Raw genomic sequence first — 18,941 nt, 5'->3', positions numbered from 1 at the left:
ACAGATGCAGCGGGCAGCACAACTCATAGCTTCACTATATATCACTCCCTATCACAAATTGTTACGTTTCCAACCCGTTTCCCTGACCAGGAAGAACAACATGCATCACTTCTATATCTGTTTTTGACCACATTTCCCGATGACTGCATAACGAAGGCCCACAGCCCACTCGGGGACGCTGATCATGCAGTGATAATGGTTGAAATCGCCCTAAACTCTAGAGCCAAAACTGAAGAGCCAGTGCTCAAAACAACGAGATATAACAAAAAGGCTGACTGGGAAGCGATCAGGGAACTAATTAGAGATGCCCCATGGAGAAATATTTTCTCTCTCCCCGATGAACAATGTGCAAACGAGACCACTGACTGGTTCAAAACTGCAATCGAAGCGCATGTTCCCATGCGGAAATTTTATAGTAAGCCCCACTCTCCCCAATGGTTTACGTCGACTTGTGCAACTGCCATTGCTCAAAAGCAGCATGCATACCGTAGGTTTAACCGAGATAAGTCCAGTTCAAACAGACTGAAGTATATAGAAGCTAGAAATAACGTTAAGAAAGAAATAGCGACAGCTAAGAGAGAATTTACGGAAACCACTAAAAAGCGCATCGAAGCACAAAAACAAAGAACTCGAGACTTCTGGAAAATCTACAACAGTGTAGTAAATAATGGGCAATCAACAATTCCCCCACTAACCAACAATCACGAGGTTTTCTCCTCAGCAACCGACAAGGCTAACATGCTTGCCAGTCGGTTTGCCTCAAACTCTACACTGGACCCTTCCAACCAGCCCCTACCTGACTTTCCTATGCGGACAGACGCCATGCTAGACGATCTGAAAACCACCCCTGCTCAGGTTCATGCTATCATAAAAAACCTTGACACTTCAAAAGCATGTGGACCCGATCTTATCCCAGCTGTGCTATTAAAAAAATGCTAAGCCGAAGTAGCTCCAGTTCTCTCCAAACTCTACAACAAATGCCTTAATGAAGCTTGCTTTCCGGACTGTTGGAAAACTGCTTCTGTTGTTCCAGTATTCAAGAATTCTGGCGAAAGGACAGGCCCATCAAATTATCGCTCCATTAGCCTCCTCCCACTTTTTGCCAAAATATTTGAGACCATAATTAATCATGCTCTAGTCCATCATCTTACTAAATAGCTAAACTTCTGACTGACAAACAATATGGATTCAGACAAGCCCGTTCCACAGCAGACATCCTAACTGTGATCTCTGAACGTATATACCGTTCACTGGACAAAGCGGGGGAGGGCAGAGCGGTAGCTCTAGATATATCTAAGGCTTTTGACAGGGTATGGCATGAATGTCTCCTCAGGAAAATCAGATCATACGGTATCACTGGTAGAATACTTAACATAATTAAATCCTTCTTAGATAAGAGAAAAATCCAGGTTGTCCTCGACGGTCGTACATCTAAACAATATGATATAAATGCGGGAGTGCCCCAGGGTTCTATCCTTGGACATCTATTGTTCCTGATATTCATAAATGACCTCCCCGACAAAATTGCCTCTGAGATGGCTATATATGCTGATGACACTACACTCTATGGCAGGCACGACAGGAAGACGAATGAACACATTTCTAAAGAAATGGCAGAAACATTAGAGGAGGACCTCCAGTCTGTAGTGGAATGGGGACAAAAGTGGTTGGTCGCGTTCAATGCTGCCAAGACTAAACTAGTTTCATTCAATAATTACAAGAAACCCTCTCTACCACCCATAGAAATGGCCAACGACTCTTTATCTGAGAGCCCATCTTTCAAACTCCTTTGCCTAACGTTCACAGGAAACATGAGTTGGAACAATTACATTGAAGGCATTGCCAGGGCCGCTGCAAGAAAGGTGGGCTCTCTCTACCGTGCTAGAAAACTACTAACACCCGAAAGTATCCTGTACCTCTATAAGGCCACCATTCGCCCATGTATGGAGTATTGCTGCCACATCTGGGCTGGTGCATCTGCTGCTAGTCTCTCGCTCATTGACAAGGTTCAAAAGAGAGTCGCAAACCTGATAGGCCCTGAACTGGCATATAAGCTTCAGCCTCTATCCCATCGACGAAATGTTGCATCCCTCTGCCTTTTCTACAAGTATTTTAGTGGTGAATGCTCTGACGAACTGCAATCACTTGTGCCACCACGACGTGAGCACCCTCGACAAACCCGACAAGCTGCTAAATCCCACCCCCACACTGTAGAGATCCCTAGATGTAAAAGATCTTTTTACTCCAATAGTTTCTTCCCCAGAACCGCTAGACTCTGGAATTCCATTCCCAACAGTACTGACGTGCAGAAGTTCAAGTGTAACGTGAACCGACATCTTGCTGCTCAAATCCCTACATAGTACCCCTGTAGTTGTTGCCCCTGATAGTAGCCTCCTACACCAAAGTGGCAATTTGCCTTGTTTGGGGTGAAAATGTAATATAAAAAAAAATTCTTAAACAATTAACAAATTAGGAACAATTAGTCGAGTTTACAAAAACGATTAGCATTGGCGGCTCAACAAAGCCAGATGGAATTTTTACAAAAAGGACAGTTAAAACAAAATAGACGTATTAAAAACAATATTAATGAAACAAGAAGAAAAAAAAGAATTGTAGGTTCAATCCGGAAGGAATTGCAACTTCGCTGACAGAATTTTTATATGAACCAACTTAACGTTTCCAGTATATTATCGTAGATACGAAAATATTTTTTTCCAAACGATGTCAGGCCTAGTTTGATGACGAAAAAATATTTTACTGTTGCAGAAACTGGGCTCCCATGAAAATACTAAGTATATCAATTTGATACTCCCAAGGAAACCCGAAGATATTTCTTTTAAAGATACTATAATAATTTTATCGAACATTTTCGGGGAACGGGATAGCTTATTTTATACTCGTTATAGGTGTTTAACTATTTTGAAACAAGATGATGAAGAATTTATCGCCTATGCTGGGAAAGTAAATGCCCAATGCAAGTTATTTAAGTGGAAAGACCTAAAAGAAACATTTTTAAATGCTTGATATTTGTGCAAGGGTTAACATCCTCGAATGATAAAGAGATTCGTTCGAGGATATTATCCATTATTAACCAAGACATAGAAAGAACCTTACAGAAAGTTACTGAGGAATGCCAGAAACTGTTGAATTTAAAACAAGATAATACTAGTATCGAAGAGAAAAATGTTGACAAAATACAAAGGGTAAAGCAAGGTGACCACTATGTAAAAAAATACTGTAAGACGTGTGGAGGAAAGAATCACTTCACAAAAGAGTGCTACTTCAAAAGCAAAATATGCTATAAGTGCCGGCGTAAAGGACACAAGTCAACAGTATGCAAGAAGGTGAAATACTGTAAGCCTGAAATAAAGTCCATTGAACCAAAAGAGTCCATGTATAGTAAAAAAGGAAATATATTGAAGTTAGAATCAATGGCCGGAAAGTAACCTGTCTTTTGGATACTGGAAGTGACATATCCTTAATTGATGAAACAGCATGGAAGGAAATTGGTTCTCCAAAGCTGCAAAACACAAAGAAAATTGTCAGAGGAATGTCTGGGAATAAATTAAAATTTAAAGGTGAATTTTATACTAATGTAGCCCGGAATGAAAAGACGTTAAAAACTAAAATGTATGTGATACCTGGAAAAAATTATAATCTATTCGGTATAGATATGATGATATTTTTCAATTCATGGGAGAAACCAATAAACCTATTTTGCAAAAGAGTAAATGTGAAAGGATCTGAAAGTCCCAAACTGTCAGGAAGATTTGTTCGGGATTTAAAGAAGGATTTTAAAAATGTATTTTCTGAAGGTCTGGGTTGCTTAACTAAAACGGAAGTGAAATTTGAACTGGAAGATGAAGCGAAACCGGTGTTTAAAACCAAAAGCAAGGTTCCGTATTCGGCATTAGAAACAATCGAAAAAGAATTAAATAGACTCGAAGCAATCGGAGTAATAAAAAAGTAGACTCCTCTGAATGGGCATAACCCACAGTTTATATGAAAAAGAAAAAGAAAAAAATCAGGGTATGTGGAGATTTTTCGACGGGACTGAATGATTCCTTAAAGGATCATAACTATCCACTCCCTACCCATGAGGAAATATTTTCTAAGTTAAATGGAGGAAAAATTTTCACAAAACTTGACTCATCAGAAGGATATTTACAGGTTAAAGTCCACGAAGATTGTTCTAAATGCCTGATAATGAATACTCATAAGGGATTATTTTCCCTAAACCGATTGCGGTTTGGGTTGAAAGTAGCACCAAATTTATTCCAACAAATTATGGATGCCATGCTAGCAGACTTGAATTTTGCAATGGCTTATTTAGACGAAATTTTGATGAGAAGCAAAAATATTAAAGAACATAAAAACCATATTCGGAAGGTATTCGAGAAAATAGAAGACCACGGATTTAAAGTGGCTCTCGAAAAATGTAATTTTGTATGGACAAGATTGAATATTTTGGACAAATAATTGATTGGAAAAGAAGAAGACCAAACCCAAATAAAACATAAGCAATTAGAGACATGCCTAGACCAGACAATGTAGTGAAGTTTCAGTCATTCTTGGGCCTAGCAAACTATTATAATTCTTTATCCCAAATATGTACGAACTAAGACCACCATTAAATGAATTATTGAAGAAGAATAAGAAATGGCTCTGGAAAAAAGAATTTGAGGAAGCATTCCAAAAAATAAAAAGATGTTTGTTATCGGATCTAGCGTAAGCACATTATGATCCGAAAAAGGATTTAATTGTAGCGGCATATGCGAGCGAATACGGTTTAAGAGCGGTGCTTCTACGCAGAATGGAAGATGGATCTACTAAACCAATTTCTCTCGCCTCGACTGTTTTATTACCTGCTGAAAGAAAGTACAGTCAGATCGAAAAAGATGGTTTGGCGATTGTGTATGTCGTGAGAAAGTTTCATAGATTCATTAATGGAAGATCTTTTTTTCTTGGAAACGAACCATAAACCATTACTATCGATTTTTGGTTCGAACAAAGCGATTCCTACTCATACGGCAAGTAGATTACAAAGATGGAGTATTATTTTGCTCAATTACGATTTCAAAATGAAACACCTAGCATCTAGTAAGATTGCACATGCAGATGGCTTGTCGAGATTTATCCTCAGTAAAACTGAATTTGAAGAAACGGTTAGAGCAGCACTAAAAGAAGAAAATGAACTAACAGATATATCAAAAAATACTTGAGTAAATAAAGAAGGCAGCGAAAACAGATAAATATATTAATAAGATAAAAAAACAAGTGGGACAAGAGAGAAAGAACAGAAAAGGATTAAAAATGTTTCCATTTTCTATGTGTGATGAAACTCTGGTGTACGCAGACAGAGTGGTAATACCGCAAGTATTACAAAAGAAAGTCCTAAAAGAATTCCACATGGGACATCCTACAATCTCTAGAATGAAGGCCCTGATGAGAGGATTCACATATTGTCCTGGAATGGTTCCGTACATTGAGAAAATGGTGAAAGCTCTCCTCTCATACGGACGCAACCTTTACCTAAAACAGATGTCCCCTGGACACGCATCCATATCGATTACGCAGGACCTCTGAAGGGATATTATTACCTCGTAATCATAGATAATATGTCAAAATGGAGAGTAGATAATACAGTGGATGTGTTATCGGCAGCTCCAGTAACCCTCGCTTCTCCTATTTTGTCATTCAGTCCTCATTCAATGAGTGATTTTTCTGACAAAGGGTGAAGAAAAAGCTGCTTAAAGGTCGGTAGTACTTGGTGACCAGTAGTCTGAGATGTCGGAAATTTTTCTGTCTCTGTCTGTCCTTGTGGCCATGTCACTAGTAAGGGTGCTGGAGGTAAACGTTTTGTCTGGGCTGACGTTATCCGCCTGATAGCCAGGGACCCGAACCTTGGATTAACCACTAAGGAGGCTGTCCTATCAGCAGGCGCAAAGTACTGGGACTGCTGTATTGCCATTTGGTGAGTGGATATGGACCATGCAGTAATCTCATGTGGGCCTCTCGATGCCATACTAGTGGGTAATTGTTACGGCTTTACCTTTTCGTGTGCCACAAAAAAAAATTCCTGTCTATTTCTCTCTTACTTTCCCTCTCTGTACTGCTCTAACCAAGTATGCCGACCTATTCCACAAATCCCCAAACCTCAATATGAAATATCTCCAGAATAAAAACTCGATTAAACCTAGAACCCCATCTTTCAACGTAGACCCCTACTACCAGGTCTCCTTCTCCAACATCAGGGGTCTACTTCCAACCTTCCAGCGGTTGAAACCTAATTACAGGAGACGAAACCCGACATATTATTTCTAAGCGAAACTGGAATAGGGCCGACCACTTCCCTAGACGAGTTCATAATTGACGGATACTCAAATTTAACAGCTAAATCTGACCCCCAAGATTGCCATGGGCATAGAATATGTGCCTACATTAAGGATGGCTTCCCATGTGGCAGGGATATCTCTAGAGAAGATCCTAATTTACCCTATATGTGCTTCAGGGTTGCACTTGCTAACACCACTGCATTTATATTTGCCCTCTATAGGCCCCACAACAGCGGAGTTACTATCTTTAAGAGCATATTTGAGAAAATTGACCACATACTGTCTTCATATCCCTCGGCTAACATCCACATATGTGGCGATTTCAACGTCCATAACGTGGAATGGCTGACCCATTCAAATAAGACAGATGATGAGGGAAGGTTTTGTCATGATTTTGCCATTGCTTATGACCTCACTCAGATTGTTCGCGAACCCACCCGTGTGCCCGATACACCCGGTCAATATGCAAGCCTCTTAGACCTTTTTCTCTCAACTTCCCCTGAGCTATGTTCATGTTCCGTTCATTCTCCTCTAGGATCCTCCGACCACTCCGTCGTATCAGTTAAGATAAAAACGAAATGTAAGAAGCCCCCAAACGTACACCTCCACCGTACTGTATACCGATACTCTATGGCTGACTGGGATAGCTTCCGTACATTCATATGTGATTTACCTCTGCACTCCATGTTTAAAAAGGATATGTCCTCTATAGTATCAGATCTGACCGAATGGTTAATTGTAGGCATAGACCAATTCATACCATCTAAAAAATTTCAACAAAGACCTAACAGCCAGCCATGGTTCTCCCCAGAATGTGTTGCTGCTATCGCGCACAGAAATCACTTTTTCCATAGCTACCAACGTAATAGATACACTGAGACTAAAGCTGCTTTCAGGACTGCCAGCAACCACTGTAAAAGAGTAATAAAAAATGCAAGAGAGCTATACGCCCAGTCTGTTAAATCCAAGGTAGCTGATCAGCGGCTTGGATCCCACCAGTTTTGGCAAATAAGAAATAAGATCCTGAACAGAAGTGTGCGTTCTATCCCAACCATTATCAATGGACCAGAGATTATCTCGTCAGCGTCAGACAAGGCCAAACTATTTGCAAAGAACTTTGCAGCTAATTCTACCCTATGCTACGAAGGCCATCAACTCCCCATATTTCCTCCTATAACACAGAACAAGCTAGGTAACATACAAATATCCGTGCATGAGGTCGCCAAGCTAATAAAGAACCTAGATTCCAGTAAAGCAACTGGCCCTGATGGCATCCCAATTATAGTGTTAAAAAAGCTTCAACCAGAACTTGCTCCCATACTTACGAAACTATTTAAGCGCTGCCTTAACGAGAAGTGCTTTCCAACTCCCTGGAAGACCTCATCAGTTTGCCCTATATTTAAGAATTCAGGTGATAAGTCATCTCCCTCTCAATACAGACCTATAAGTCTCCTGTGTGTTATGAGTAAGTTGCTGGAATCCATATTAAATAGAGAAATAGTCAACCACCTCAGCAGGAATAACCTTCTTAGTGACATACAATATGGTTTCCGCTCTGCAAGATCAAGCGCAGATGTGCTGACGGTTATATCTCACAGGATAAGTGAATCTCTTGACAAAGGCTTCCTTTCTAGGGCAATTGCTCTTGGCATATCAAAGGCCTTTGACAAGGTATGGCATAAGGGTCTACTTCACAAGATTTCCAGCTACGGTATAACTGGAAATTTTTTCCCAATCATTAAATCATTTCTCTCCGATAGGCTCATAAGAGTAGTGGTAGATGGACAAAAATCGGAGGCCTGCAATATAAATGCTGGAGTCCCTCAGGGGTCAATCCTGGGCCCAACTCTCTTCCTGATCTACATCAATGACCTCCCTAAACACATACTTAAATCATTCGTTGACATCTATGCTGATGACATGACCATCTACGGCAACACATCAAAGGCTGTAAATGACAAAGTTCTCTCTGATTCTCTCTCTTCTGATCTCGAGCGCGTGGTTCAGTGGGGAAGATGTGGCTGGTTACCTTTAATGCATCCAAAACCAAACTGCTATCCTTACATCATAAACGCTCTGATTCCCAGCTGGCATCAATTGTGATGGATGGCTCTCGTCTGGGTGAGGCTCCGTGTTTTGACAAGCTTCTCGGTTTGACCTTTACTCCTGATCTGAAATGGAACACGTACATCAAGTCTGTTGCCGTGGTCGCTGGAAAGATGGTGGAATCCTTCTACCGCGCCAGAAGATATCTCACTACTGATGCAATTCTCTATCTATATAAAAGCCAAGTACGTCCAAGGATGGAATACTGCTGCCATATCTGGGCAGGAGCTGTTAAAAACAGCCTATCCTGCCTTGACAGAGTACAAAATAGACTTCGTGGCTTAGTGGGGGATGCCCTTTTCTCTACCCTGCAACCTCTCTCCCACAGAAGAGACGTTGCGAGCCTGTCCTTGTTTTATCGTTGTTTCCATGGCAGATGCTCGTCTGAACTCCAATCTCTGGTCCCCCCTCGCCAATCTTTCACGAAAAACACCCGTCTATCTGAATCCACTGTGAAAAATTTCCCCCACTCTATATCTGTGCCTAAATCAAAACGCGGATTCCATGAACAAAGCTTCTTTCTTAGAATTGCAGCCTGTGGAACTCTGTTCCGTCTGCCTGCTTCCCTCCGGACTATAACTTGGATGTCTTCAAGTCCAATGTTAACAAATTCCTAATGAACCGCCCCCTTAAGTAAACACTTCAGCAAATCTCCTCACTAACTTAATGTACCTGTAATAACCCTTATCCCTGAGTGGCTTCCGGGCCTTGATAAGTGGTGATCACTGTGTAAAAAAAAAAAAATGGCCATAAATTTTAAAATACAAACACCCTACAGCGGCAAACACAATAAAAGCGCCGAACGAGGTATTTAGTCGGTTCGGAGTTCTTATAACAATTGTTAGTGATAATGGCACTATGTTCACACGTCAAGAATTCAAGCACTACTGTGAGGCACTGGTCATTGAACACATTACAACCACAACTTTTAGCCCTCGATCAAACGGACAAGCGGACAAGCGGAAAGATTTGTCGGTATTTTTAAACGAGCTTTAAAAAGAATGATAACATCGACACGGAAGAAAAAAACATTCAACATTCTTAGCAATGTATAGGATAACACTTAATCCAAATACTAATGCTAAATTATCATCAGCTGAAATTATGTTTGCCAAGAAGGTACGTTCGGTGTTCGACCGGTTAATCCCAAGAGAAAAGGTAAAAAAAAGTAAGTATCAAGGATAATGTAAGGCACGGGGATAAAGTTTTCTTCAAAAGTTATCGGGCAGGGAAGAATTTTGAGGAAGAAGGCATAATCTCAAGAAGAATTGAGAGAATGGTTTACATTATAAAAGGTCAGACGTTTTTCCACAAAATAACATATTAACCAACTGAGACACCGATACACAGAAACAGTTAGAAACCAAGAGTTACCAATGGAAGTATTATATGACACTTTCCATATACAACCTATAAACAAGGAAGTACCAGTAACTTAGAAATCCAGTAACTCTCCAAAAGTAAAAAATCGGCAAACACAAATGTCAAACAACAACAAACGTCAAACAACAACAAACGTCAAACAACAACAAACGTCAAACAACAAACATCAAACAACAACAAATGTCAAACAACAACAAACATCAAACAACAACAAACATCAAACAACAACAAACGTCAAATAACAACAAACATCAAACAACAATCTAGTTCGTTCGAGAGAGAAACAGTTTCACTTATAATTATGGAAACTTTCATGCGATCCCTCCTTTATGTACCCGATATATTTCTAGAAAAAATTCTAACTAGAACAGGGGGAAGGAATGCCAATAATGCATATTTGACTTATTCGAAATGAATAATACTAAGCAACAACAACCACAACCACAACCACAACAATCGCACACACAATCAATGCTGAATGCATCCTCATCCCAACATTGAATGGTAGAAAATGTAATAAAAAATAAAACAATATGACGTTTTATGCTGGCACTGCGTTCATGATTTAATCCCGTATACTACTGCATCATCATGATAGTCATTAAATCAAATCAATACAACAATAATGCAGAATAAAGAAAATGTAACCAAGCGCGAACCAAAAGAAAAGTAACAAAATAGATTGATGACAGTGTTATTACTTGATAAATAAGTTTAGGTTTGGAAACTTGACAAATAAGTTTGGGTTTGGTAAGTTAGCTTGATAAGTAAGTCTGGGTGTAGCAATATTAATGTCGTCACAAAAATGACATAAAATAAAAGGATGACCGTGTAGTTAAGGAATAGTCATTTTTATTTCGATTTTTATTTCGATTCATTTAATCTAAATAAACATCTTATTGTGGAGAGAAAGTGAGGGCTAGAGAAAATCAGATTTGATGTGTGATTGAGGGCAAAAGGGGGTTAGAATTATTTATTAATGCAAAAATATAGACAGTGTCTAATAGGAATTTTCATCTAGAAAAATCAAGAGGGAAAGAATGAGAGTGTGTTACATAAGAATAAAGAAGAAAATAAGATACGAGAATAACACAGATGTATAACAAAGGGTGGAATATTTTTGTATGTGGATAAAAGCATTTGCTCCTCTTTTTTGGATTTATAGGAAATTACGGTTTCATCTTAGAATCAAGCATTGTTCTTCGCACTATGACTTCTCTCTATGGAAGACGTAATGGAAAAATATACAATTATCTTTGTTTCCTCGCGTGCAAAAAGATTTGGATTATGATTGGTAAATATTGAAGATGCGGTTGGGTTTAAAATCCCGGTCTATCTATCTAATTACTAATCTATCCATTTATATATATATATATATATATATATATATATATATATATATATATATATATATATAGAACGTGCTTACCAAAAAAACTATGTATAATTGTTCTACGTGACTTCATGTATACCACAAATAAAAAGCACGGATTTCCGAAACGATCGTACAGATAATTGACTTTGTTGTTGTTCCTTCTTATGAAACTGATTTTTAATTTAATTAAAATTTGATTTTTAAATTTAAAATTTTTTTTTAAATTTTTAAATTATAAATCACATTACTTAATATTGAATTAGCTCTAGGACATTTAACTATCGAGCTTATTATATATCTAAATTACAACGAGCATTTCCTGTATTTTAATTAAACTAGTAATTTCACTATTACATTAAAATACACGTAGCTCTTTAGACTATTATTCTAATCTCCTTTAAATTATATATATATATATATATATATATAATTATAAAACTCAAATGACTTTGTAACTGGTGTTGTAACCTGACATCTGGTTTACGACTTCTGGGTGCGCATGTGTACATAAATATAAACCTATAACAGCGTAAACAAATAAACACAAATCGTACTTTTGCAGAATTTGACTTGTGTACTGAAATATTAACGTTATTATTTCGAAATTATTATGTAATATGGGAAGGGCGAAGATGTTTGGCAACTATTCTCTATTACACGTATACTGTCGCAATTTTCTTACAAATAAATCAACTTTAATCCGTTGGCAACGTATTGTTTTAATGTGTACGTTTTCAGCGTTCCAATTGTTTGTTTTTTTCGCGTTTAAATTATCTAGATGATTTTTAATACTTTCTGCATTTTTTTTTACATCGTTCATTTCTGTATTACGTTTAAATTATTTTAACGCAATTTTCTTAAAATCGAGATATTTAAAGTTTGAAAAATATACGAGCATTTTACAACACATTCTTTTACTGTGTACGTTTTCATCGTCCCAATTGTTTTTTTCGCGTTTGAATAAAACAATATATCAAAATGTGAATAGTGCAGATTTACCTATAAGTATGGCGAACCACTTATAATTCAATGTCTGTAAGTATTTTCTTTTCAAAAATAAACAATTATAAACAGAACGACTCATAGAAATCTATGTATATTTTTTTTCATTTTTAATATACTTTCATAGAAATGTTTCTGTTATGTCATAAAACACTATTTTCTTTACGTTACAAGTGCCACAATCATACATTAATTCCATATAACATACTGACCCAATGGGTAACGGGTAGTCTAGTATATATATATATATATATATATATATATACACGCATATATATATATACATACGTGTGTATATATATATATATATACGTGTGTATATATATATGTAATTTTATTACACACACACGCACATATATATTATTGTTGTGCTGTATCCTCAAGCCATACAGAGCGTCCCCAGGTTGCGGATAGGGGAAACCCCTCTATTTATAGGGGTAGCTTTGAATATTAAATCAAAAGCCGCTGACAATGAGGAAATAAAATGAAAATGAATACCAAAAATAATGCATACTGGCTGGCCGTCGCCCAGGATAAAAAGGGTCCCTTACCTCGTTCACACACCAGACGAGAAAAGGTATTTGAAGGTGTGAACCCTCTTACTTCAGATAATGGCACTACCATGACAGAGGTCCACTTGGATCAGCCAACAGATCGTGAATTAGATCCTGGCCCCAAACCATCATGTGCAACTACAAGAAAAGGAAACAGAAGAGGCCTAAAAACCCAACCCTGGACAGTTGTCACAAAAGAGGGTATTATTATATTGCTACCATTATTCAAAGTTTGAAAAATGGAGCAGAACGTCGAATGAGATCCTACAAGAGAAAATCAAGAATTCTGACCTCCCTGAAGACGATTATATATTATATATATACATATGTATATATATATATATATATATATATATATATATATATATATATATATATATAGAGAGAGAGAGAGAGAGAGAGAGAGAGAGTGAGAGAGAGAGAGAGAGAGAGAGAGAGAGAAAGAGAATAGTGAATACATCTTAAGCCCATGACATTTCGAGGCTAAATGCCCCTCGCCAGAATAGGAGAAACAGCCGCCATTATATAAAAAAAGACAGCACCGATTTTTAAACATTCATATTTTAAATGGAAAATATGATAAAGACGAAATATTGAAGAGGAAGAAAAAAGAAATAAAGATAAATATATCTTAAAATATTCTTTTGATGAGATTTCAAAGTTTAGAAACATTTTTAAAATTTAAGAGAACTTAAAATGAAATATATATATATATATATATATATATATATATGTGCATAAATGAGAAAAATGTTACTTTCCCAATTTTAAGATGTATTCTACCCCACGGTTTGTTTTTTAAGCATGTTAAAATGATTAATTATTGATAGCACTTGTTTCGTAGCGCATAATATTTCATATAATTATTATAAAAAATTTTGAATCTTTTACGCGTTGAATACTAAGATTAATAACAACTTATTAACTTAAAAATATAAACATGGCGTAAATATCACCATACATAAATCCAACTAATCTTCTGATTTTTTTTATTCATGCAATCATTTCCACATTGTTTTATTTTTAAAACGTTTATGGGCCTTGCGATACGAAACAAATACTGCCAATAATTGAACATTTTAACATGCTGAAAGAAAGAATTGGTAAGAATCAAATTCTGCATTTGAGTAAAATCTAATTTTGCGGAGCATTTCTTTGTAGCCTGCAACAAATAAGATGCTAAAATAGTCTTTCTATCTTATGGATAATGACGAAGACTTTTCAGGAAAATATTTTACGTTACACCAGCCAAGATAATTAATAAAATTTCAGGAAGTCATTTCTTCTTACAAGTTATATATATATATATATATATATATATATATATATATATATATATATATAAATATATATATGTATGCATAAATATATATATAAATATATATACACACATATATATTTATTTGTATATGTTTTTCTTACTATGTTGATAAAATAAATCTGATTTTCCTTTGCTTCTAGAGTTTCAATAGGAGAAATAACAGACATTTAGATGTACAAATATTTTACGCTTACAACTTACAGAATCTCCTAAGGCGTGTCTCTTAAACTATGAACATATTTCATCCCCGTTTAACATTTAATACCATTTTTCCGAAGAAAATGCTTCTATCAAATATCTATTCCCATACAGTATTTAGCAATAAACTCTCAAGTCATAAAGTTCTTTAATCAACTCACACCACAGTTTGACTTATTAACCGCCATCCTTGAGTGGCTTTCGCAAACCTGACTAACAGTGACTCTCTTGTGAAAAGTTTCGTTATTTTACTAATAATTACATCTATAAAAATTGGTGGGAAAATTCTTGTGAAAAATCTATACTTACTTTATTCTCTCAATGAAAATCGAATATATATATTCTGTAAAGATATGGATCCAGCTAAGGCAGTCACATCAACGTTAGCCATTTTATTTTTTGCAGCGTTAAAACAAAGCAAATCAGAAAGGAAAGTTTTGGGTAAAGGCAATTAAAAAAATAAAAAGAAAAAATTAAGATCAAATTGATGAGGTAGGAAACACGAAATTAATTTCCCAGACTGCAAAATCGTTTCGAATACAAAATCGATCATCCGAAAATGTGGAGCCGTTTGTATCTCACGGGATTATTATTTGGATCTAAAAATAATGATTAATGATTTTTTCGTTTTTTACCTTTGTTTTATTTTTTTTTTTTGTTAATTTTTTGGGTTTTTTTTTCAGATTATTCATATTTTTATTAATGTGATTATATATTTTTCTTCGGTTTGTTTACGTTTCATAAATTTTATTTCGCATTTTTTAATTCTTAACAATGTTTTTTTTATATTTGAAACTTAATTTAATTAATGTATTAATCAATCTTATCCACTAAATAAATGACATTTTTTCTCTGACTTCTTCTTATCAGTCACAATATTGTTAAAATATGTATCAAATATATATATATATATGCATATATATACATATATATATAAGATATATAATATATATTGCGAGATTTCTCCTATTTTTAAAAAAATATCTCAGTTTCTGCTGTTGATAAATTGATGTAATATTATAGATATGCATGCATATATATATATACATATATATACATACATATATATATATACATACATATATATACATACATATATATATACATACATATATATACACATATATATATACATATATATATATATATATATATGTATATATATGTATATATAATCTGAGGTTATTTTTCCATATGTTAATAATCACTAAAGTATGACAATGTCAATGCAAGAATACTCCAAACCGAAGTACGACAGAATATAGTCTTTATTTGTTATTACATAATCAGTATTAAATGGCTACATAGTCATGAGTATGTTTCGGTTAGCTAGTTACTATTAATTAGAAACCTCTTCATACAATACGGCAAAGTTTGCAAGAAAAATATCAGGTCTTCTTTGTCGTGTTCTTTGTGACGAAGACAACCTGATATTTTCAGTGCAAACTTTGCTTTCGAATAAACTAATCGCTTGAAGAGGTCTGTAGTTACTACTATCTAGTTGACCGAAACATGCTCATAACTGCATAGCAACATATTACTGCGTATGTCAAAACAAATAAAAATATAGAAATGCGGGAAATATGTAGGTCACCTGCCACCTTAGATCATGAAGAAAATGCGTTATTGCTATTTTTTATTGTTTTTTGTTGGTTTTCTAGGGTAAGATACTGCAATGAAGTGCACGGACGACATTTTAAGTAGCTATGAGTATGATATACAATTGTCTCTGAAAAACTTTGTAAAATTATTCTTTGTAAAAATAATTCGTTGTTTGACAAATGTCAGGCTTTTCTAGCAACCACCCTGAATATACTAATCCTTATTTAAGAAGCCCAATGTAACAAGACTGTGTGTAAATCTAATGAGAAAGAAGCCATTATATTAACTGGTGTGGCTAAGGGAGAATTGACATTAATTTCCCAAATACTCGTTATGCCATTAGATTTTGCAATTTGTTTAAAAGGCTTCAGTTTCCTATTTAATTGTTTTGCTATGATAATAAGTCTCAATGACATTATTACTAGTGATTGGACTCAACTTCATCCTTAACAATGTGCAGTTTTATACAAAATGTTTGACAAGAAAAAACTACATCACATATTTTGAATCCAATAAAGATTTATACAAACAACAAAACCAATAATACATTCGCTTACATAAATTCATTTAACGTATGTAACTTCACATTCATATTCACTTCAGGTCCACTATTACCAAATGCATTCTAAAAAGCCAAATCTACTATCATTAGATTTATATTTATCTAAATAAATTTTGATTAATTATAATTATAGGGTAGTTTACGGACGGCTTTCATTCTGAAATTCATACTTTATTGCGACATATTATCAGATTTTAATGTATTAAGGTGTTTATATTTTAAAATGACATAATCTAATTAAGAAATAAGCAATTCAAAAAGAACATTTATATCCTTCTTATGCCCCATATATATATATATATAAATATATATATATATATATATATATATATATATATATATGGGGCATAAGAAGGATAAATATATATATATGTATATATATATATATATATATATATATGGGGCATAAGAAGGATATACATGTTCTTTTTAAAGTGCTTATTTCTTAATTAGATCATATCACTTTAAAATATTAAAGCCCCTTTAAGAAATTCGTTTCTTATCGTTGAGCACTTTCAGTTGATTAAAGTCGGTCAATTTAGCTCTTATGCATAGATCATCGTATAACGATTAGATCACTGTCTGGCTGACGTAAATGAAGATTTAAAATTAAAATGTTTAAATTCAACGCTATTTCACGCGGTTAATGGTAGCCGAATGGATTAGGTCTTCGCTAATCGAGCCAGAGATGTCTCAATTAGCCGGGTTCAAATCGTTCGACTGCTATTAATCGTGACACCCTGCACTGAAGATTCCCGAAAGGATGAAACACTAGTGTCTGTAAGCATTTAATTATTATAGTAAAACAAAAAGATATAATATATATATATATATATATATATATATATATATATATATATACAGGGTGCGGCATAAATAACGCCCTTTCTTAATATCCTTTTTTTTTCTTTATAATATGAATGCAATTTAAAGATAAATAAAAGTAAAAGGTATATCTCAAATTTATTAAATATCTAATTCAATATCCACATTGGTGATCTTTACAGTAATGATCTTCTGAACTAAAAAAACGATTTTTGGGAACAAAATTAGTCAATAAAAATAAAATCAAAATAAATTTAATGAAAAAAAGGATACCAACTTTATTAACTTTAAAATTTAACTCAGATGTTCAAAATGTTCTCCATCATGTTCCATACAATTTTGAACTCTACCAGCGACACTTTTACAAACTTTTTTACACTCTTCAATGGTAATTTCATGAAATTTATCTGAAATTGCATTTTTTAATTCCTGAATTGTTTTCGGCTTAAGATTGTAAACTTTATCTTTCAATATACCCCACAAAAAAAAGTCTGGTGGCGTTAAGTCTGGAGATCGTGATGGCCATTCAATTGGTCCCCTTCGTCCTATCCACCTATCTTCAAAATTTTCATTTAACCATTCCCTAACTCTTAACCCATAATGTGGTGGAGCCCCATCCTGTTGAAAAAAATATCAGTCTGATTTTCAACTCTTAGCCAAAATTCCGTTTGAAGCATATGCAAATAATTATTTTGATTCACAGTACCCTCGAAGAATATTGGCCCTATTAATCCCATACAAGAAATGGCAACCCAAACTGTTACTCCTGGCGAATTAACATCCTTTTCCAAGATGATATGAGGATTCTCATTACTCCAATACACACAATTATGGCGATTGATATGCCCATTTAACTTAAAGTTTGCTTCATCTGACCACCATATCTTTTCAAGGAAAGTTATATCTTCATTAACTTTATTCCAAAAGAATTGTAATCGTCTAACTTGATCTCCATTATGCAAACTTTGAAGAACACGTGGAATGTAAGGTCTCATCTTTAGCTTCTTCAATATTCTGCGAACACTCCTATCACTGATTGCTAACTCTGTAGAAAGACGTCTACTGGATTTTTGAGGAGTATGCAGCAACGATTCTTGTAGTTCATTGGACTTTTCTAAGCTCGTTGCAACAATTGGCCTTCCGGATCTTTGAGCATCCCTTACACTTCCTGTGGATTCAAATTTTTTAATCAAGCTTTTGATATTTCGGCTTTGCACTCTTGGGATGTCATATTCATCTGATAACAATCTTGCAGTTTTAGCACCATTATTATTATTTTGATAATACAATTGTATTACTTTTACTCTCTGTTCAATTGTTAATCTCATGGTTTTAAAAATACCTGAAAAAAATAAATGTTTAAGAATTAGTTAAAGAAAATATACATAAATATAATAAGATATAAAAGGGCGTTATTTGTGCCGCACCCTGTATATATATATATATATAGGGTGACCCCCCAAAACGGGCTCCAACAACTTAGTTTTTTGTCCGAATGAAATGAGAATTCGGTCATAACTAGTTTATTATATTCAAAACATCACATCAAAACACTAGGGTCTTTGGCCTTTTTTCTCTGCTCACTGTAAAATGCTCAGAAAAGAATTGAAAGTCCTCTGTTTTTTTTGTCACCCTGTATATATATATATATATATATATATATATATATATATATATA

The 18,941-nt window shown here is 34.9% G+C and overlaps 1 protein-coding gene across 1 annotated transcript; it reads right to left on the bottom strand.

The window, feature by feature from the left end:
* Nucleotides 1-17,853: 17,853 nt before the first annotated feature.
* LOC145278288 (uncharacterized) lies at nt 17,854-18,591 on the bottom strand. The gene has a single exon (XM_080130580.1). The coding sequence runs from the start codon at nt 18,589-18,591 to the stop codon at nt 17,854-17,856; it is 738 nt and encodes a 245-aa protein (XP_079986706.1).
* Nucleotides 18,592-18,941: the final 350 nt, after the last annotated feature.

The sequence above is a fragment of the Euprymna scolopes genome, chromosome 6 (genome assembly GCF_053919585.1).
Source record: "Euprymna scolopes isolate OS-2025 chromosome 6, ASM5391958v1, whole genome shotgun sequence".
NCBI lineage: Eukaryota > Metazoa > Mollusca > Cephalopoda > Sepiida > Sepiolidae > Euprymna > Euprymna scolopes.
The sequence above is the reverse complement of the archived record's forward strand: the minus strand, read 5'-3'. Positions and strand labels throughout refer to the sequence as shown.